Genomic DNA, 23244 nt, shown 5'->3' with positions numbered 1-23244 from the left:
GTAGAAATTGAAGGACGGGTGACTGCGCAGTCAGATACGAAGTTCTCAGAATGGTACAGACAGGCTGTCAGGGCAGCTCATGGGTTTTTTTTTTTTCAATGATATACAGGAATTTTTCTAGCAGGGATAAGGAGATGATTATCCCTTTGTATAAGGTCAGGCCACATCTTCAGTACTGCATACAAGTCTGGAGGTCTCATTTCAGGAAGTATATAGGGCTGATAGAACAGGTAAAGAAAAGGGCAACAAGACATGAGGGGAACAAAGGGGTGCTTTTACCAAGAAAGGCTTCAATTCTACAAATTGCAGCATCTGAAGCCTAGGCACCTGCGAGGTGATCTTGATTGAGGTGTTTAAGGCTTTATGAGCAAACTCAATGCTGATAGGATACTACCTCTTGCTCAGACTACACACATGAAGGGCATAAATTCAAATCAAGGAAGGATGGTTGCAAAACAGATATGCAGAAGTTGATAGCTTGAATAAATTGAAGACAAGCTATTGGAGGGTATGGATAGGTGAAATTAGAAGGTTTTTTTTGCTAATGCTGTATAAACTTGCTTTCTTGCATCATTTGCCACTACTAATACTAATTTTATGTGGTTGCTGTGCTTGTTTTAATCCTATCCCCAGCAAGAATAATTTATTATTATTACAAAACTAGATCAACATAAATTCCAATGAAGGTCTTTGTGTTCAAAGGCTAGTATGAACATTTCATGTGCTGAAAAAAATACCTCACTGAAGAGAAAGGGGGAGAGGGAAAGAAACGAGTTTAACAGGAGTAGAATAAAGCTGTTAAGTAGAACAAAAAAGAAGGCAATGGCCACAGACTTTCTGAAAGACATACCCTACTTTGGAAGTGCAGGGGAGTGCAACTAACTGTTATATCAAAAGTATGTTATACATTCACCCGTACTGAACTACAGGCTGGCCTTGATTAACGCAATTGATTTGTCCCACGAGCACATCGCGTAAAATGGAAACGCGTTAATCGAATATAATAATCAATAGCAAAAATTATAATTGGTCCATAATCTTCAGGAATGTCCATAAAGAATTTTAAAAATACCTTTTAAATAACTTTAACTGCATACCATGTAAAAGATAATAAAAATAATTATAGAATTAAATGTTTATTGCATAAAATACATAATGAAGAAACTAACTATTTTCTACAGAAATATTTGAACACAGTCATTTGAACAGTTTTGGCTTTCTTTTTTTTCATAGCTGACAACAAGCTTCTCTAGGTCCTGGCGAAATAACATGCTTCTTTCGATGTTAGGATCAATGTCCATTACCTTTTGTTTGAGGTTCTCTGTGATACGAAAGATTTTACCATTATCTCCTTTGCGGTAACATTTTCATCTGGCTCAATATTTTTCTTTAGCTTCTTTGTATGCACGCTGTTCCTCTATTTGAAGGAGATCATTGTCACTTAGCTGTTCTGAATGCAAATTCAGTGATTCTTGAACATTAGCCGTATCCAAGCCTTTGAAACTAAGGTCATTACCAATATTAGTTATATCCTCGATAACTAATTGAACTGCATCTTTGAAGCCAGCAAAATTGTTTGTGCAATGGGGTAAAAGATGCTTCCAATGGCCACTCACTCATGTTATATTTTAATACAGAAATTGCATTATCTCCTGTTGTAGCTTCAAGTGCCTGTGCAAATGTTCTACAGAGATAAGCCTTGAAGGTTGCAATAACGAAGTCATATTCACCAGTAAAAAAGCACATTTTCATTTTAGTCACCAAGTGCAGAAGGATGTCCAGGTGCATTATCTAAAAGCAACAGAGCTTTAAAAGTAAGATTATTTTCCTTGCAATAGGCTTCAACTGTTGAACAGAAATAAGATGTAAACCAGCCTTCAAATAGGGCTTTGATCAGCCACGCTTTTTTATTTGAATGCAAAATGATTGGAAGAGTTCGATGGCTGTACCTTTTTAAAGCACTAAGATTTTGTGTACAGTACACATGCATAGGCTTTAATTTAAAATCACCTTCAGTGTTACTGCCTAATAAAAGTGTTAGTCGATCTTTTGAGACTTTATACTCAGGTTGTAATGCTTCATTTGCAGCCAAATAAGTTTTAGTTGGCATCAGTTTCCAAAATAGGCCCGTTTCGTCTACATTAAATATTTGCTGATTGTCGTATTCACCATCCTGAATGATTTTTTGCAATTCTGCAGGAAATTTGGCTGCACCATCTTCATCAGCACTAGCAGCTTCCCCTGTTACTTTAACATTATGCAGTCCTGCTCGATTTTTGAAACATTCAAACCACCCTGAACTAGCAACAAATGTTTCAGTCTCCCCGTGATATTTTGTTTCTTTAAGGTTAGTAAAAATGTTAATAGCTTTGCTCTGAATATTATCCTTAGGTAATGGAATTGTTTTTTGATTGCAATCTTCTATCCAAATTGACAAGACTTTCCATTTCAATCATTATTGGAGTTCTGTTTCTGGTATTCTGTAAAACAAAAAAAATTGATGAAACTTTACCTTTCTCTTTATATTCATCCTTATGGCTCAAGATAGTTCATACAGTAGACTCTCCATATCTCTTACGATTTTTGCATGGTTTGCACCACTTTCATGGTTTTAATAACTTCACGTTTTTTAGCTAAAGTAATAAATTTTCATTTTTTTTTATTTCAATCACATTTTTCAATCTTTCTTTTATCCATAATTAACAGGGGTAGAAAATTAGAATTTTTAAATATGTCTGCACGTGACTTTATCAGCAGGAGACAAACAAGTAACATGTCTACTTCCAATGGTTGATGGAACAGACTGAGGTGAGCAAACACTTGTTTATTGGCTGTCAGATGCTTAGTGCACGATTCAAATCTTTTTCAACTATCACATAAAAAAGATCGCATTAACTGAAATTTGAATCGCGTAAAGTAAAAAGTGGTATAATTTTTTTCAAATCGTGGTAACTGAAAAACACATTAATCAAACTCACATTATGCAAGGCCTGGCTGTACTCCTGAGAAACTTGGTATAATCTTCAACTGCATATCACGCATTTAAAATATAATAATACTAGTAAAATGTGAAAATCTCATTAAATCACTAGATTAAACTGCTCATCACCTTTGGTGATCATTTAGTCTAACTGAGTCTAATACTATGAATGTTAATAACAAAAGAACGGTTATTGCATTGTAAAAATAGCTTTCGAGCTCAACCTATTGCTTTACACATCAGTAATAAACTTTGTTCTTTTTTGTTATACAGAATTACATCCTCTCTTCTGCTTTTTTATATTTGTCTCTGTAAACAAGTTATATCAAACATTTGACTGCATCTTCACATTTTCATTACTTTTGAAAGATAGTAGATTTTTCTGCATTGAACAACCTTTAAGTGAACCATACAACTTAGACTATGAAAATGATCTTGCTATATACTTATTGGTTCTGAATAGAAGTGCTAGAATTTACATGATCATAAAGTTTAGCAAGTCAAAGGCATTGTTGAATGGTTTGTGGCTCCTTTCAAATTATAAGAGATGGAAACATTAGACAAATAAATGTTTGCATGAATTGCATAACAATAGCTAAAATGTTTTGTTTATATAATTAGTCAATTTCAATAGCATAAAGCTTAATGAGCGGTACTCACCTTTTGGAACTCTGTAGGGGGGTTCATGTTTATTGTGTAAGTGTATCCCATTTTTTTGAATGCCTTTGTTCCACGACTTTGAGTGCTGCATTAATGCGTGTGTCATTAGAAATACCATGTTTGAGGTGACATTTCTTTTTTAAGATTAAATCTTAGATGATGTATTTGATGTAACAATTGGTCCTTTCTATGGAATCTTTTATGGAGCTCTTTCCGTATAATGGCAATTGAGGTCTGATGTATAATGTGGTGATATCTTTTGCAAGTATTTTTGGGAAAAATATGAGCAAATTTAGGAACTATGTTGCAGGTAAGGCATTTTTATAAAAATAAAATAAGTTTGTTGGTAAAATACATAACAAGTATTTTGGAAAAGCGTGATTTTGTGTCTAACATGTTCAAATGCATTAAGGAACAAGAATTAGATAGGCTGTGCAGATAAGGTGTAAATAATAATCGTTAAAATATCTTACAATTTGACACTTAGATAAGTTATAGAATGTCTTAATGTACTGTTTTAGTAGTAGTAGTGGCATGTGATGCAAGAAAGCAAATGTATGAGCTTATGCAGCATCAGCCAAAAAAAAAAAAAAAAAAAAAAAATCCCACCATTCCCTCCAAATGCCTGTCCAGTTCCTCCTTAAATTTATTCAAGCTATCAACTTCCACAACGACAGATGGAAGTTTGTTCCAGCAATTAACCACCCGCTGGCTAAAGGCAAATTTCCGCACATCTATTCTACATCTGTCTTTTCTTATTTTGAATTTATGCCCCCTTAGGTTCGTAATCTGAACAAGTGGAAGGATCCCATCAGAATTCAGCGTGCTCAATAGCATAAATTTAAATAGCATAGCATAAATTTAAATAGCATGTTTAAATTTAAACACGCATAATCGTTTTAAATAGCATAAAGCTTTATGCTATTTAAAACTTTGAGTCAATTTCAAACGGTACATTAAGACATTCTATAACTTATCTAAGTGTCAATTTCAATATTAATACTAATATTAATGTGCTAAATACAAATATCACAGTTAAAACGAATTATTAGCTCTAGCTTTGATGCTATACATGTCACTTTCAGCATGTTTTTGCTTGATTTTTGGTTAAATTTGGCTTCAGGTACAGTGTGTGGCAACACTGCAGCCAATGGTGCTAAGTCTCACTATTTCCTGTCTAGATGCATCATTCAGTCCGAGCCCGGCATCTGTCCGTGCTATGTGTGTTGTTTTCAACCGAGCAAAATCTTAAATTTAGCATGCGACATAAGCATGTAAATAATTTTTGCTATGTTTGTCAGAGGTAACATTTGCATCATAGAAGCATGCCATTACTCTAATAATAAAAAAGCAAACCACTGTTATTTTGGCTGTAAGGTTGGGAACCAATACAAAAGCTGGGTGCCTCATATTTGCTGCAATATTTGTGCTCCTAATCTTCACAGCTGGTTAAATCACAAATGCTTCTCGCTGTGCCTACAGTATGGAGAAGGCCTTCAGATCACATAACAGACCATTAGTTTTGTATGGTACCATCTCTTCAGCAGGAGATTTCCAAGGAGAAAAATGGCTTAGGCTAACCAAATATACCATCTACTATTAAACTGGTATCACACAGAGAAGGACTTCCTGTTTGTTAGTCAGGAGTAGAATGTATTAGAATCAGATAGCTGAGATAAATCACTAGAACCCTGATTTTATTTCCAATTTCCCCTCTGTAGAGTCACACAGAATTATGCAAAATGAATTAAAGTATCTTGAGAGAGAGAGAGATAATATCTTTACTGCAACATCAACAGATGAGCTGGCTTCTTCAGTGGGTGCTCTTCAAGCACAAGCTTCCACCCCTTGCACATATTTCAGAAATGACCAAACTTCTAAACTACAGAAAAGTCTCAGAACGAATCTTCACCCTCTGCTTACTTGTCACCATTAAAATGATAGTGGGTGAAATCAATAATTTTGGCAGATTTGTAATTGGAGAATCCCCCTGAAACCCTTAAGGGCCTTCCCTTCTTTACAGGCCGTGGCGTGGAGGCTCAGGAAGGATGACAGATTCCTGCCAATGGAGATGCTCCAAAATGTCCAAGATATGAATGCTGACTACAAGAAATTCATTGAGGACAAAGCCTACAGAAGATGTATCATCAGGGAGAAGCTTTCATCATCAACCGAGTGACTGTCACTATTTTTCCTTGATCGGTTTGTTGATATTGTGGGGGAAAAAAAAAAAATGTGTTAACTTATTTTTGTGTTTTTAGAGTTTTATTTTGTTTCTATGTTAAACCCCTAGTATTTTTGCTGTTATGGGCATTGCATCAGGCATCCATGTAAAATTTACTTATTTTCACTGATTGCAATAAAGATATTATATATATTAAAATGGTATGGTAGATTTTCTTTATTTATCCCATTTTAGTTCCTATGTAGCATATTTCATGGAATATAAGATATAGCAGGTATTTTCAAAACTTAAGCAAAATAATTTCTTAATGCTGATTTCTCAACTCAACACATGCAAGAACAACACAGAAAAAAAAAAAAAAAAAAAAATGGAAATTTGTTAACTAGTGTTCTTTAGATAGTAATAGCCATATAGTGCAAGGTAGCCCCAGGCTTTTGTTGCACCAGCCAAGAAAAAAAAATATATATAGGTTAGCAAATATATAAATTATGAATCTCCCTCCTCATGTAGATGACTATCCAGATGACCCTTCAGTTTCTTCAAACAGTCAGCCTCAACTACCTGCAGAGACAACTTGTGTTCACTGGCTAAAAGAAAACTTCCTACAATCTAGTCTGAACCTCTTCCCATGTAATTTGAATTTATGTTCCTGAGTTCTGGAATTCTCTATATAGCAGTGAAAATTCCACTTCACTCAATTTACTAACCCCTGTTAGAGCCTTATAAATCTCAATAAGGTCACCTCTGAGGTGCCTATTTGCCAAGCTCTGTAGCCCACATAATCATTATTTCCTTGTATGGTTGCTTTGCTCATCTTTGGACCCTTTCAAGAAGCTCAGTCTTTTTTCAGATGAGGTCATCATACTTAAACACAGTATTCCAAATGTGGTCTTGCAAATGCCTTATACAGTGGAACCATGACCTCCATATCTCCTACAGGTTAATGTTTGATAAATCATCGACAGGATGGCATGGGCTTTCCTGGCTACCCATTTACATAACTCAAACCTTTTTATGTGCTCGTGTTATAACTCCCAGATCCCTTTCTTCTTCTATTGTTTTTAATTCAACCTCACCAAGTATATCATTTCTTCTGGGGTTGATATTCCCCAAAACAGCTTTTCTGAACCTTTTTGCAACCTGTTCAAGTCATCCAGAAGGAAAGCTGCTTGGTGCTAATCATTAGCTGCTCTATCAATCTTTAACGTCAAGCCTTCTATCCCACTGTCAATGTTGTTTATAAAAATCGGAAACAACAGTGGTCCAAGAACTGATCCCTGGTAGGCTCCATTTCTGACTTTACAACAGTCTGAAGAATATCCATTAATCACAACCCTTTGCCCTGTTGCCACCCAGCAATCCACCTTAGAATTTTTCCAGTAATCTCAATATGTCCCAACTTATACAGTTAGTTAGTTAGTTATTTTGGTTTTTAGGAGCATTAGCAACTAAGGCCATATTGCTCCGGGATATGCGGTGGTCATTCCCTGACCTTTCCGCACCCTCCATATTTGGTGGTGACGGGCTCGAACCCCGGTCTAATCAAGAAGCGTGTGCTACGCACTGCTGCTCCTTCCCACCTGGCTACGGAGGCGCCACTTATACAGTAAGCTCTCATGAAGGACTGAGTCAAATGCCTTGCTAAAATCGAAATAAATTATGTTGCAATTGTTCCCTACATCCAGCTGATGAGAAACTGCATTAAAATTGTTTATTAAGTTAGTTAAACATGGTTTTTCCTTAACAAAACCAAGTTGTGTGTCTTTCAGAATGCCATATCTGTCTAAATATTTCTGGATTGCTCTCTTAATGTTTGTTTTATATCTTAATAAATTTGTTTTAATCATTGCCTCTAAGATTTTTCCTTGTAAGTTATGCCAGTAGCTATGACATGCATTAACACCCTTATAAAAATCCAAAAATCACATATTCATTATGTTATTTTGTAATAATAATGTCATGTGGTATGATTTATCTTTCTATTCCATTTGCGTTAACAAACCATGTGTTTTAATTTTAATATTCCTAAGAAAGTTGTTTAGTTTTGCCAGTCTCAAGCAGAGGTCCAGAACACAGGTGCAGAAGGCAGTGGTTTCCCACTGCAGTGGCTTATATAAAATTCCAAAGTTCCATATGCACAAGAGATATATCCTGGGATGATTGTGAATAGCAAAATTGCAAAATTTGTGAATAAGGTCATGGACTCATCCTTTTAATGAATTAAATACACACTACAACAGTGATGGCAAATGCCACCACTGTATAGTGTGTATGTAATTAAAGAAATTTCATTAAGTTCCTTTGATAAATTTGTTTCAAAATAAAATGCAACTTTAAAGACAACATCCTCTTGCCAATACAATAATATAACTAGAACCCCTATTGTTATTTGGGCTCCCAACAATTCTTCATTAAGAACTTCTCTTCAGTGTTCACATTTCATTATCAACATTGCATCTGCTATTTGTAAGCAAGATTGGTGACTGATTGATAATTAGCAACAGCGAACTCAAGAGTCCCTTGGTTCTTAGATTAGGTTGATATGTTGACAGTTTTTGCTGTATTTATAGATATAAATAACATTAATGCAGAAACTTCCACCACTTATATGCAGTTGGGAGGAGTATCTTGTCATTTTGCACCCAGCAGGATTTCCACTACCTATTTAATGCAATGGTCTTCTAGAAACCAGTAAAACACATTTTGTCTTCCTGATGAGTAAAATAGATCACCTAACGTATGATGAGGGACCAATAAGTCCTGAAACAACCTGTCACAGCAATGTTTCACTTTTTAAATAAATGGCAGCTTAACCATTCAGCAATGCCATTTGTTTAAAAGTAATTCAACAAAATTTGTACTGTAATGAAAAATAAACAATTGCATGAACTAGGCAATACAATACAAAATGTGAGTTTTTGTGTGGTGGTCTCCAGGTTTCCCCCCATATGCTGCTGAGTCTTCTGTACTGGGCTGAGGCATGCCTGTTTGCATTAACTAAGCAGCTTAAATCCTGCTGGCTGGAAAAAACATGAAAGACCAAGACAGTTCTCCCAACTTCTTATAATTTTAAGAAGGCCAAATTATTAGCCATTTTATAATTTTGAGGCTCTAAACCATGTATAGTTAATTTTAAAATGTCCAAAAATAAAATTTATACTTTGTGAGATGTTGCCATTCGAGCAATGAGTCACATGCTGATGTGACACAGTTGAGAGTAGTTATGGCTCAATTGAAAGTTTATAATATCTGTGCAGAAAACTTGAGAATTCCCCATTCTCAAGTCTTTCAAAGAAAATTCATTATTGATGAATAAGTGAACACAGAGTTTGCTAATATGGAGGGGATAGGAGTGTGTTTGGAAATTTTAGTTCCTTAAAAATTAGAGCACAAAAAGGACTTCAGGCAACTCTTTCAGCAGCACCAGGTACATTAACAAAAGCAATTTACAACAAGTCCTATGATAGCTAATAACCTGAGAAGAGAAAAAGAGAAGATATGCTAGAATTTTATTCAAAGTCTGGTCATGCTAGTAAATGAGATTTCACTGTAAAATAATAAAAGACAATACTTACCTCAGCTTTCACTATCCTTTCCATGACAGAGAGTAAGGTGTCTTTCTTGGTGCAAGTAAGAACACCTTCAAAATACTAAATTTTTGGGAAAAAAAAAAAAAAATCTGTTAGCCAATTTTGTCAAGGAATTTCATAAGATAGTTTCAATAGAAACCCATCAAAGGTCATTTTTATAATGGAAATTTCACTACACTTTCATCGTTATCATACGTTCCTTTAAAAGAATCAATTTTGAATGCCTTTGTGATATTTTTCTAAAACACATTTCTGGAGGTCACTATCATAGAACAATAAAAACAATTTCCGGTTTATTGGGCTTTTCTGTTAGTACAATCCATTATAAATAGGCAGTAAACTCGATCTTATTGCATATGCGATAATACTGATAACTGAAATTCTGTGGGGTTTTTTTATGTTACTGAAATCTTCAATCATATAAAAAACAAATATATTTTCAGAATCTTCTGTTCATTCCTATTTACTTATTACAATGGGGAAGGAACAAATGGAAAGTGCAAGTGGTGGCAGAACTAGGAAACGAAACAAAATTGATTTATAAATGAAAATGATTAATTAAGAAGTACGAAGCAGGACAAAGTTTGTCATCTATTGCATGGAATTAAGTCTCGCTGCTTCAACAGTGAATACTATTTTAAGGGACAGTGCATGTATAAAAGAACATGTTAAAGGATCAATGCATTTAAGATCAACAGTGATCACAAAACAGTGTTCAGGTGCTATATTAAAGATGGAAAAGCTATTAATAATATGGATGGAAAATCAGATTCAGAAGCAAGTGCCCCTGAGTCCAATGACCATTCAAGCAAAAGCAAGAAGTATTTATGAAGATATTACGGATAAGTACGGCAAACCCCAAGCCAAGGTCGTGGCAAGCAACGGGTGGTTTAATATGTTCAAGCATCGCACTGTTTTCCAAAAAGTTAAAATAAGTGGTGAAGTCGTCAGTGCCAATTCTGTAGTTGCAGAGAAATTTTATGTGTTCAAAAAACCCCATTCTAAATATCCACAGCCCTCAACTTCTGCAGCAGGGTGCTTATCAGTTGGAAAGTTAATTCTGGCAACGATGCTTGAAAGGTAAAACTTGCTGACATTATGCTTGTATCATCTCTTTTTTTTAATTTTGTAATTTTTACACTTTTGTAATTTTTCCTGCACATGAGATAAAAAAATTGAATAAATAATTCTGTTTACATGTTCATCGAACATTTATTTTTTGCTTCGATCAAATTTGCGAGTGCTGCATAAGCATTTCGGGAAATTCTGACACGTAGAGTTGGGTGGAATACAACCCTTACGTAAGTTGGGGAGTGACTGTACTTGTATCTTAGGAAGGCTTTTGATACTGTTGCACATGAAAGGCTGCTGCACAAATTGGAGTAGTGTGGCATTGGATGCAAATTGCTGCTATGGATAAAGGGATTTTGAGTGAGAGAAGACAGAGTGGTAATCAATGGACACTGCTCTTTGTGGACTAATGCTATTAGTGGAGTTCCCCAGGGTTCAGTGTTGGATCCATTGTTGTCGGCATATCAGGCTTAATGTCTAAGTTTGCAGACAATACGAAGCTTGGCAAGGTTGTTAATGACATTAATGACAGTACGCTGCAACAGGATCTAGAAAAGTTGAGCAGATGGGTGAGAGGTGGCAAATGAACTTTAACATTGACAAATGTAAAGTACTACATATGGGAAGCAGTAACCCCAGAGTAATGTATCAACTCTGTGGTACTACACTGACAGTAGTAGAGAATGAAAAGGACATGGGGATTATTGTGCAGGCAGATATGAAGTTTTCTGAGCAGTGCAGATGGTCTTGCAAGAGTAGCTCATGGTGTCTTGTCAATGATATACAGGAATTTCTCTAGCAGGGATAAGGAGATGATTATTCCCTTGTATAAGGCAATGGTCAGGCCACACCTTGAGTACTGTATACAGGTCTGGAGGCCTCATTTTAAGATGGATATAGAGCTGCTGGAATGAGTACAGAGAAGGGCAACAAGATTAGTGAATGGGTTGCTCTTACAAAGAAAGTCTTAAGTTTTGCAAATTACAGTGTCTGGAGACTAGGCACCGGCGAGGTGATCTCATAGAGGTGTATAAAGTCTTGAATGGTTTGAGCATGCTGAATGCTGATGGGATTCTTCCTCTTGCCCAGATTAATCGTCCGAGGGGACATAAATTCAAATTGAGAAAAGACAGCTGTAGAATAGATGTGTGGAAGTTTGCCTTTAGCCAGCGGGTGGTTGACTGCTAGAACAAACTTCCATCTGCTAATTGTAGAAGTTTACGATAGTTTAAATAAATTCAAGGCAGAACTAGAGAAACATTTGGAGTGAATGGATGGGTGAAATGGGAAGGGTTTTTTTTTTTTTATTTGGCTGATGCTGCATAAGCTTGCTTTCTTGCATTATATGACTCTGCTAATGCTAACACAAATTTTTTCCAGAAGTCAGAATGGACAACAAAAGATAGCAGGGTAACGAGAGGTGCCAACTGTGGTTCAGATCATTACCTGCTGACTGTGGATATATTTTTAAAATACCATAAAAAGCATCAAATGAGATCTAATACTACTATTCAAGACAACAGGGAAATGCAGGAAAATATTACTTATAAACTGGAACTACAGTAAGTCCCCGACATAAGAGATATGTTCCAGGAATTCTTACGTAAGTAAAGTTTTACGTAACTCGGGAATGACTAATAAAATATTGCTACCATATTCCTCATGTGCCAAAATTACAAAAACCACATATCCTTACAAGAATGAAAGAAAAATAGTTATATTTTTTTCAATGAATTAGTCATAGTTATATATTTTTAATTAGTTCAATTAAAAATTTTATCTGGGGACAGTGGTGAAGTAGCTGGAGTGGCACCCAAGAAAAGAAAACATAAAAGGAAGGAAAAACACGTTATTGTACTGTAAAAACTGATATGTATTTTGTAGCCTTGGTTATTATAGTTGACTTCACTGGTGCTGATTCCTTCACCACTTCTCGTATTTTGCCTTTGTCATTTATTATTGGGTTCACTGTTGACACTGACAAATCTAAATACTGCGCGATACTTCTTAAAGTTTGACAATTTTTATACATCCTCATTTTAATTTTCCGATCCAAATCGATCACTTTTCTTTCCTTGGTAGATTTACTAGTATCGCTGTCACTTATTCTCTTGGTTAGCACCATTAGAGTGGTCAAAATGAAATTTTCTGTAAAGAACTTCACAGGGTTAAGGCAGAAACACACATCACTTCACGGGAGCTCACACATTACTAAAGCACATTTCTGGAAGTCACTACCATAAAGCAATTTGCGGTTTTCGGTTTATTGGGCTTTTCTGTTAGTGCAATCTATTATAAATGGGTAGTAAACTATCTTATTGCATTTGAGATAATACCGATAGCTGGAATTCTGTGGGTTTTAAGTTATTATGGTGCAATGTGTGCATCCCCTCACTGAAATCTTAAGTCATATAAAAAAACAAATAAATTTTCAGAATCTACTCTTCATTCAAATTTTTTAAGCTTCGTAAACTTGTTACTCAGTATCTCACTTGTACAATTTGTGCATGCCATGTTCGTTGTTATTCATTGCTTATTTTTACTTTTTAAATTTTACAATCCTGAAAAAAAAAAAAAAAAAAAAAAATGAATGTCCAAAGTTACATAAGTCAAGGACTTACTGTACTATCTCATGACAGTATTAAAGATCTTTACCAGAGATGACTTCAGAACCATTCGTCTCACATCGGAGAAAAAGAAGAGGTGAATATCTTGTATGACAGCATTACAACTGCTATACAGAACGCAGCTAACAAAGAACTATTCCAAATGGATAACAAATATAAACAACAGTATTGGTGGAATGAGGAGGTAGCCGGGTTGATGAAAGTAAAGAAAAGAGCCTATAACAAATGGTTAATGAATATACAGGGTTGTTAAAATTAAAGTATCCCTATGTACAGCACCTGGAGTGAGTTCTAAGGCTTGTACTGAAGAGAGATTTGGACAACAGGTACAATGAAGAATGCACTCGCCATTTATTGGAAAAAAAAAAATTAGTTACAAAATTTGTCACTATATGGTGCTGTGGCACTGCAAATCACTTGAACACTACACTTGTTCAATGTGTCCTCCATTTTGGTCAACAACAGTTTCCATTCGAAGAACAGCATTTTCTACAGCAGAACATAACATGCCAACTGGAATAGCCAGCACATGACATCTAATTTGACATCCTTCCTGATACACCTGGTTCTTCAAAAAACCCCAACAACCAGATGTCACATGGGGTGAGGTCCGGTGATCAAGGTGGTGCACTATCCTGCATGAATATGGTATCCTCAAGGCACCCACGTTATTGCAGCTCTGGTATTGTGAAATCTGCCAACATTTCATAATATCGCTGTCCAGTAACGGAACAGGTGTGGGGTCCAGTCGGTGTTACCTGTTCAAAAAAATATGGCCCAATCATGAATGTGGCCATAAATCCACACCACACTGTCACTTTTGGAAAATGCAACAGGACCTCTTGGATAACTCACGGGTTTTCTGTTGCCCAAATGCGACAGTTGTGTGTATTCACTTGTCCATTTAAGCAGAAATGGTCTTCATCACTCCAAAGGATGTTCCATGGCTAAGTGATATCCACTGTCATTCGAGCCAGAAACTGAAGTGCGTATGTGAAACAAATATCTGCATCGCCATGCTTTAGCATGTGCATCTTGTAAGAATAGTACTGCAACATCTGAAACAGTACTATCCTTACAGTGGAATACGGCATGTCCACTTCACGAGAAACAGCTTGCACATTTGTGTTACCACATGGAGATTGACTTGATAAATCCACAACAGCCATTGCCACACTTTCAACACAAGAGGAGTCCACACGTTTTTAACCTCTACCTGGTTGAACACCAAGATATCCTGTCGCTTCAAATTTCCCAACCATTTTGTGGACAGTACAAACAGTCGCAGGTCCATGCCTTATATGCTTCTGACGCCAGAATTCTCTGATAGCCACAGCTGCATTGTTGCTGTTCTGATAGTACAGCTACACTAATAGCACCTTTTCCTGCAATATTGTTGGCATCGCTGCTGTACTGCAGGCAAATATCTACTGTGATTTTGAAGAGATTTCTTTGCTTTTATACAGTACAGTAAAGCTGAGTAGTGGTGCTATGGCAATAACTTACAATTATGGAAATAATGTAAGTTATTTGCATAATCAAGATAGTTACGTGCCATACAGCGACAAATTTTGTAACTAATTTTTTTTCCCCAATAAATGCGAGTGCATTTGTACCTGTTGTCCAAATTTCTCTTCAGTACGAGCCTCAGAATTCTCTCCAGAGCCCTCTACATAGGGATACTTTAATTTTAACAACCCTGTATATCAGAAAAATAGAGAAGAATACAAAAGGTGTAATAGAGCAGTTAAACAGAAAATTGCTGAATCGAAGAATGCGACATGGGAAAAAAGATGCCAAGAAATTGACAGCTCATTAGGAGCAACACAATCGTCCAAAGCTTGGCAGAGACTGAGAGCACTGAAAACAAATGAATTTCGATCGAATAAAAACTTGATTAACATGCCAGCATGGGAAAATCATTATAATAACCTCCTTAACGAAAGATGACCTCAATATCAGAACATAATTACCCCTTCACCAGTGGATAAAGGGAAGATAGAAATTAAAAACATCAAGTACTAGACTGCACAAAGTTAATAAAAAACAAAAAATCTCCAGGCCCTGGAAATATAGCGATTGAATTTATTAAATATAAACCACCAAGTTTAATCCATCTGATTGCACACCTAAGAAAAACACAGAAGGAATGGAAAGAGCTATATATCATCCATTTATAAAAAAGGAAATAGGCAGGATCCTGTAATGATAGAAGCCTAAGTGTGAATTGCACTATGTCCAGATTGTACTCCAAGGTGCTTCAGGTAAAATTATGAGGAGGTAGTAAAAGATAATTTAGGTCTGGTTGCTCATGTGTAGACAATTTGCTTATTCTGCAGCATCAAGGGGAGAAAAGAAAAGCAAGGAATAAAGATACTTACTTTGCCTTCATTGATTTAGAAAAGGCTTTCAACTCTGTTCAAAGAAAGGAATTATGGAAAGCCCTACAACAGATGTCAATTTGGTCCAGAATGTTGTTGAACTGATTAGGGAATTATACGATATTGTGGCATTTATTAAAGTTAGAAAGTCTAACTCAATCTATCCAACAAAGGGGCTGAGGCAAGGATGTAGCTAATCACCTTTATTGTTTAATATTTTCTTGGAATGCACCTTGCAAGAATGGAAAAGAAGCTCTGTTGTGGAATGGGAGTACCAATGATAAAAATATATTTATGGGATCTCAATTTTGCCGACGATCAGGTGATCGTAGTACAAAAAGCTTATGAGTAGGAATACATGTTAAGAAAACTGCATCTTACATATAACCAATGGGGCCTCAATACATATCAATTTTAAAAAAAACAGAATTCCTCAGCAGAGCAGAGCATCTAGAAGTTACACAATCTATACATCTAAAACCAGTTGACTTCTTCAAGTATCCTGGATGTATTATAACTAAGGAAGGACCAGATAAAGAGTAAGTTAGCACACTAATTAATCAAAGTAGGAAGATTCTTTGTGCCCTTTAGTTCTAAGGGAGATACTGTTGTCCCACCATATGGTGGGACAACATAGAGAGAACTGTGTTTCTACTACATGCTGGTTTTCTTTAACTTATCTGATGACAAAAGAATGTTCGGTTGCTTGAAAACATAAGATTTCAGTACAAATCTTACATTTTTGAGGTTTTCTGAATGATGAATGGCATTATTCCCACACTGTTTAAGTCTGTTGAAATGTGACTAATAGATACATATCTCTTATGTATTATAGCTTCCATAATGGAAATACTGCTGGGTGTTGTGGTTGTGTATGACAGGCCAGGCCATGACATATCCCAAGTTAACTGTCAATCCAAGAGTCTACCTATAGCATTCCACTGTGGCTATTTTGGAAATCTGACTGATGGTACTCTGCACTAAAACTTGTATTTAGAAAATTAAATGCACTAGGCATAATCCTTATGGGTTTTGATAATTAACTATATAATATCGGTGTAAATACACCATAGTTAACCCATATATTTGAGCTACGATTGTAGCGTAGAAGGCATCGTTTTAATTGTATCTCATAATGTGGTTGCCTTCACAACAAGATAGCTACTATTGAATTACTTCAAATAAATAACGCTTCTCTAGTAGAGAAGACTACTAGTATTTATTTTCAGCGTACCACCACCCAGACGATCGTTTCGAAGCTTTTTTGGCTTCGTCATCAGTGGGCGGGTAGGTAATACAATATGCCATCTCAGTTGCGACGCTACAATTGTAGCTCAAATATATAGGTTAACTATGGTGTATTTACACCGATATTATATAGTTAATTATCAAAACCCATAAGGATTATGCCTAGTGCATTTAATTTTCCAAATACATTACCACCACACCCTTCTGGCATCTCTCATAATGTGGATATAACTTCGCAACTGAGATGGCATATTGTATTACCTACCCACCCACTGATGACGAAGCCAAAAAGCTTCGAAACGATCGTCTGGGTGGTGGTACGCTGAAAATAAATAACAGTAGTCTTCTCTACTAGAGAAGCGTTATTTATTTGAAGTAATTCAATAGTAGCTATCTTGTTGTGAAGGCAACCACATTATGAGATACAATTAAAACGATGCCTTCTACGCTACAATCGTAGCTCAAATATATGGGTTAACTATGGTGTATTTACACCAATATTATATAACTAAAACTTGTATAACAGTGCTCTGATCCTGTCAGGATGGTGGTGAAGGAGGATTCTGATCCAATTCACAAAGGGGGATCGAAGGGTGACACTACAGACAAGTTAGTTTAGCTTCTGTTCTGGGTAAAATAATGGAGTCACTGGTTAAAGATGCATTGCAGGATCATCTAGACAGGACTGCAGCAATAATTCAGACACAGCGTGGGTTTGTTAAGAGAAAGTCTTGTCTGACAAATTTGATTGGATATTATGATGTGGTTACAAAGGAACTGGATGTAAAAAATAATTTTTGCATCCAGACTCAGTTTTCCGGGATAGATGGTAAAAAAAAAAAAAAAAAAAAAAAAATTCCCCTATAATCCAAAAATACAGTAAGTCTCCGTCATACGTAAGAGTATGTTACAGGACTTCTTACGTAAATCGAATTTTACGAACTCGGGAATGACTAATATGATATTGCTACTATATCAAAAATTACAAAAACCACATAATATCCTCAGAAGAATGAAGAAAAACATATTTTTATATTTTTAATTTTATATGTTATATATTTTTAATTTTTAATTAGTTCAATTAAAAACTTTATCTGGGGACAGTGGTGAAGTAGCCAGAGTGACACATAAGAAAAGAAAACATAAAAGGAAGAAAAAAATGGATGTTACTGTACTGTAAAAACTGATATGTGTTTCGTAGCCTTGGTTATTATAGTTGACTTCACTGGTGCCGATTCCTTCACTGCTTCTCATATTCTGTTTAATGTAACACAAGGTCGAAGCTACGTAAGTCTTGGACTTACTGTATCAAAAATGTTCAGCAACCTAAAAAAAGTATGGCGATAGATAAAAAATGAAAAAAAAAAAAAAAAACTTACCACGCACTACTCGCATGTCCAATACGATGCTTCCCTTTATTTTTTACAATGTTGCGTATGGTTTGGCCACAAACATTATAATGGTTTAATTAGAGACTTAATGGATAAGACGTTTTCAAACTTTTGAATAATTTCAAGTTTTTGTTTTATTGAAAGCAAAACTCTTGCATTTGTGCATGATTTTCGCAATTTCTAAACAAAAAAAAAAAAAAAAAAAAAATACCGACATCCCTGATATAAATAACAAAACAAAATTTTTCCTTTTACGGTGTGATAAAACACAACAATCGACGCGATGCACTAAAACATAAACTAAACATTTACATTACCATACTACTTATTAAACAAACTAAACTAAAGATAATAGGTACACTAATCTCCCAATGACAACTTATAACGGCCCTTCTTGTCACTCATTTGTGAGGCACCTCCGTAGCCAGGTGGGCAGGAGCAGCAGTGCGTAGCACATGCTTCGTGATTAGATCGGGGTTCAAGCCCATGACCACCAAATACGGAGGATGCGGAAAGGTCAAAGAATGACCACCGCATATCCCCCGTGCAATATGGCCTTAGTTGCTAATGCTCCTAAAAAACAAAATAACAACAACAGCTCATTTGTATATTATTCTAGTAATTTGTATATTATTCATAAAATTCAAGTAATAACTATTCTAGTTATTACTTGAATTTTATGATTTCTGGTTGATTTTTTTTTTTAAATTTGGAGTCTTGAAGTGTCCCGGTTAATCCGATCCAGGTAAATCGAGAGTCTGCTGTACTTGGATTTCAGGAAAGCTTTGGACACTGTTGCGCATGGAAGACTACGGTACAAATTGGAGCAGAATGGTATTATGGGTAAATTGCTACAATGGATAAAAGGATGGTTGAGTGGGAGAAGACAGAGGGTGGTAATCAATGGATGCTGCTCTTCGTGGACTAATGTTATAAGTGGAGTCCCACAGGGTTCGGCATTGGGTCCACTGTTGTTTTGTATATTTATCAATGATATTGATGAAGGTATATCAGGCTTAATGTCGAAGTTTGCAGATGATATAAAGGTTGGCAGGGTTGTTAATGACAGTAATGGCAGTTTTCAGTTTTGTTAATGACAGTAATGGCAATTTTCTAGATCCTGTTGCAGTGCTACTGCAACAGGATCTAGAAAATTTAGGAAGATGGGCTGAGAAGTGGCAACTGAAGTTTAACATTGACAAATGCAAAGTATTGCATATGGGTAGAAGTAACCCCAGAGGAATGTACCAACTGTGTGGTACTACACTTAGGGTGGTAGAAAATGAAAGACCTGGGAGTAATTGTGCAGTCAGATATGAAGTTTTCTGAGCAATGCATACAGGCTGCTAGAGCAGATCATGGGGTTTTTTTCAATGATATACAGGAATTTTGCTAGCAGGGAAAAGGAGGTGATTGTTCCGCTGTATAAAGCAATGGTCAGGCCATGCCTTGAGTACTGCATACAAGTCTGGAGGCCTCATTTTAGGAAGGATGTAAATTTGCTTGAGTGTGTACAGAGAAGAGCAACAAGATTGGTAAGGGGAATTGAAGGGATCCCTTAGCAAGAGAGGCTTAAGTTCTGCAAATTGAAAAAGGCTGGAGACTAGGCACCTGCGAGGTGATCTCCTTCAGGTGTTCAAAGCCTTGAATGAGTTGAGCATGTTGAATTCTGATGGGATTCTTCCACTTGTTCAGATTATGAACCTAAGGGTGCACAAATTCAAATTGAGGAAAGGCAGCTGTAGAATAGATGTGCGGAAATTTGCCTTTAGCCAGCTAAAGGAAAATTTAAAGGAAAATGTTTGCTGGAACAAACTTCCATCTCTTATTGTGGAAGTTGATAGGTGAAATAAATTTAAGGAGGAACTGGACAAACATTTAGAGGGAATGTTGTGTGAATTTTTTTTGGCTGATGCTACATAAGCTCATACGTTGCTTTCCTGCATCACATGCCACTATTACTAATCCTTTCAAAAAAAATTCATACACTAAAATGTTGCACTAAAAATTTATTAAGGTTTTCTCACAGCAGGTACTGCATTTGTCACACATAAACTGTCTATTACGTCTTATGTTTGTCTGTTCATCATCGTTACCTGCTGTTATAAATTTGCCTATAACTGAAACACCACAAGCAGTGTCCAAGGTAGAACTTGGAGTGATAAAAAGAAGCTTCAAGAACTACACTGGCATTACTTTCAAAATAAAATGTTTTTGTTAACGCCATTAACTGCTGAGAAATGCATGGTATTACTCACACGTGGAAGAAAAAATATGTTTATCAGATAGACAACCTGATAAACATAGAAACCACGTTTTCTTTGTAGAATGGTGCCTCTATCCAAAACACTGTACTTTAATACTGATCATTCCAGCTATGCTTATGCCTCAATTTCCATGTTAATTAAATTAACTGATTATATCCTGGCAATATCTGCTTTGTTTGCAAAATATATTCAGGCTTCCAATGGCAAACTGCCCCTAATAATTTTATTTGTAATATATTTGGTGTTTAAGATTTTGGATCACATTCTAGTTTTATTTTAAACTCAGTTTTGAAAATATTGTCATTATAGTTTTTTTTTTATTATTATTATTAATTACACAGCTTATACAATCAGAAAATGGCAACCGTGTAAATTTATGAATTTTGCACATTATGAAATTTTGTAAATATGAAACACTTTTCAGTTTATCTTATGAAAATAAGATAAACCGAAAAGCCCCTACAGATTGTCTTAGCAGTTTTGTTTATAAATCAGCTATTCAAAACTTGGGACACATTTCTCATAAAAACAATGAGAACTCTGATCAATATCATATTATTGAAAAAATTCTGCAACTCACAGTGACTATTCATTCAAAGATATTGGAGATATGTTATTTATATCAGATCTTTCCAGCAAACACAATCTGTGCCTGCTTTCCAAAATGGTAAGGACTGCTGAGATAACCAAACTAAACTCACAATGAACAGTATATTCAACTTTTACCTTTTTAAGGTTGCAAGGGAAGGTGAAGATTCTGCCTGAGATACATAAAATTACTTAATATTAATATTGCCCATAGAGTGAAAAGAAGCCACAGGCTTTTGCTGCACTAACCACAAAATAATAATTAATTTCTAAAAATAAAATAAATGGCCTATGTGTTTTCCTCCAACTGACTTTTGAATTTCCCCAAGCTGTCAGCTTCAAATACCATAGAGGTAACTTATTCCAATAATTAACAACTCACTGGCTAAGAGAAAACTTCCTACAATACTGTATAAATCTCCTTCCCTCTAATTTGAATTTATGGCCAATGGTTCTGGAAAGAATAATATATAACAATGAAAATTTTGCCTTGTTCATTCATTTTACTATCCCCTCTCACATCATTACAGACCTCAATGAGGTTCCCCCACCCATGGTGTTTGACGGCAAAGCTCTGTAGCCTACATAGAGTAGACTGTCGAAACAGCACCCCAAATAAAGGCACAGTGAAATGGGATGTAGCCATATAGCGCAGATATCTTGCAGTGTCATAAAAAGAAAATGACAAGTCACGTGATTGCTGTATTTGTTTACATTCGGCATTTTCAAAGCGAATTCTGTACTGATATCACAGATTATACTGCTGTTTTATATTTATTTTAAATTAAAAACCCCTCACTATGGGGCTCCTAAAGTTAATACACCTCATACAGAGAAGAAAGAAGAACAACATTAAAGCGTAGTGACAAACTTGATATAATCCAAACTATTACATTAGGGTCACCTGGAAAGTTAATTCATATATCCATGTGTATTATGTCTGTAAATTATGTGTGTTCTCTGCTCAATTTGTCTGTTTTGCTGGACAAAAAAACCCCGGTTTCTGGGGGGGAAAAAACCTTGCCATCTAAGCCTGAGACCCACTAACTCAGCCACAGAGTGAAAAAAGCTCATAAAAGTTCCTCGTGTCATCGATAGGATTCAAACCCAAGCCTTTTCCACCCGGTGTAGGGAGAATGGTGTCGATACCACTGTGCTACCGCACAGACTAAACTTTATATAATAAAGAAAATAGAACAGGGCGTAAGCAGAAGTGTATTAATGGCATAATATAACACTGGATCGTCAAAATTGTTTTTTTTTTATGTGCAGTTAATAAAATTGCATTCTTAATCTCTCTATTTCTTATTTGGCCTCATTATTTCTGCATTAAATACATTAAAAATAAAAAGCTTTCTAGATAATGGAAAAATCGAAATAACGGCACCCTGAATCTTCGAAAGTCTGCTGTATTTGATAAAAGCTATGGGAAAGTATTTTACTTTCATCTGTAACTTTAAAAATAACACAGCTTGAAAAGAATTACCACAATTTCAAAATGTACTTAGAAAGTGTATGAAGTGGCTAAAAAAATTGTATTGCACTGCCACCCTTGCGCACAGATTTTATCCTTAAATAAAAATTTTATAAGGAAGTAAACCAGGTGGCTTCAAAAACATTACCTTAGAATAAGTTTTTTTTTTTATTTAAAATATATTTATTTGTGACATTCATTTAGAAATATGAAAAGACATTAGTCACTTTTTAAAACTGAATATTAATTATTAAATAATTACAGCCAAACTGAGTTTGAGATTTAATCATATATTATATAATTTACATGAAGTTTAACATAATTAAATAATGTAAGTTTATGATGAGACATCCAACTACTCTACTTTCCCCCTACTTTGATTCCTCTATGGGAATAAATTTCTGTTTGGATGTGAAGAACTGCTTAGAGGACTAAAAGGAAATTTCATTCAGAATGTGTGTGCACATGCACACACACACAAGCTTCTTCATTATGAATATACAAGACCTGCCAACTCTTCCAGTTTTGTCAAAAAATCTGTGTATTCATGTGTCTTTACAGGTTTTCCAGCAAGTTTTCTTTTCTTCTGGGTTTTAGCCCGATATACTATTATTATTATGGCAATTATTTTGCATGATGCAATGGGACTACGCTTAAGATTCACTATTGAATGGGCCAGTCCTGTGTACCATGTTTTGCTCGTAGTGAACAATCCAAGTCAATAATTGGCATCATTTTAATTGTATCTCATATTGTGCATCAACCTTCACAATGAGTGGCAG

The 23244-nt window shown here is 35.5% G+C and overlaps 1 protein-coding gene across 7 annotated transcripts in view; it reads right to left on the bottom strand.

Annotated features, from left to right (window-relative positions):
* LOC150079383 (5'-AMP-activated protein kinase subunit gamma-1-like) overlaps positions 1 to 23244 on the bottom strand; it is a 383429-nt gene that overhangs the window by 4482 nt on the left and 355703 nt on the right. For all 7 annotated transcript variants that reach the window (XM_090383409.1, XM_090383412.1, XM_090383411.1 and 4 more), the window contains one exon: positions 9401 to 9475. In XM_090383409.1, coding sequence (XP_090239535.1) covers positions 9401 to 9475 — 75 coding nt within the window. The remainder of the gene's footprint in view (positions 1 to 9400; positions 9476 to 23244) is intronic.

The sequence above is a fragment of the Mastigoproctus giganteus genome, chromosome 10 (assembly GCF_048544385.1).
Source record: "Mastigoproctus giganteus isolate SK-2022 chromosome 10, ASM4854438v1, whole genome shotgun sequence".
In the NCBI taxonomy this organism is placed as follows: Eukaryota; Metazoa; Arthropoda; class Arachnida; order Uropygi; family Thelyphonidae; genus Mastigoproctus; species Mastigoproctus giganteus.
The sequence above is the reverse complement of the archived record's forward strand: the minus strand, read 5'-3'. Positions and strand labels throughout refer to the sequence as shown.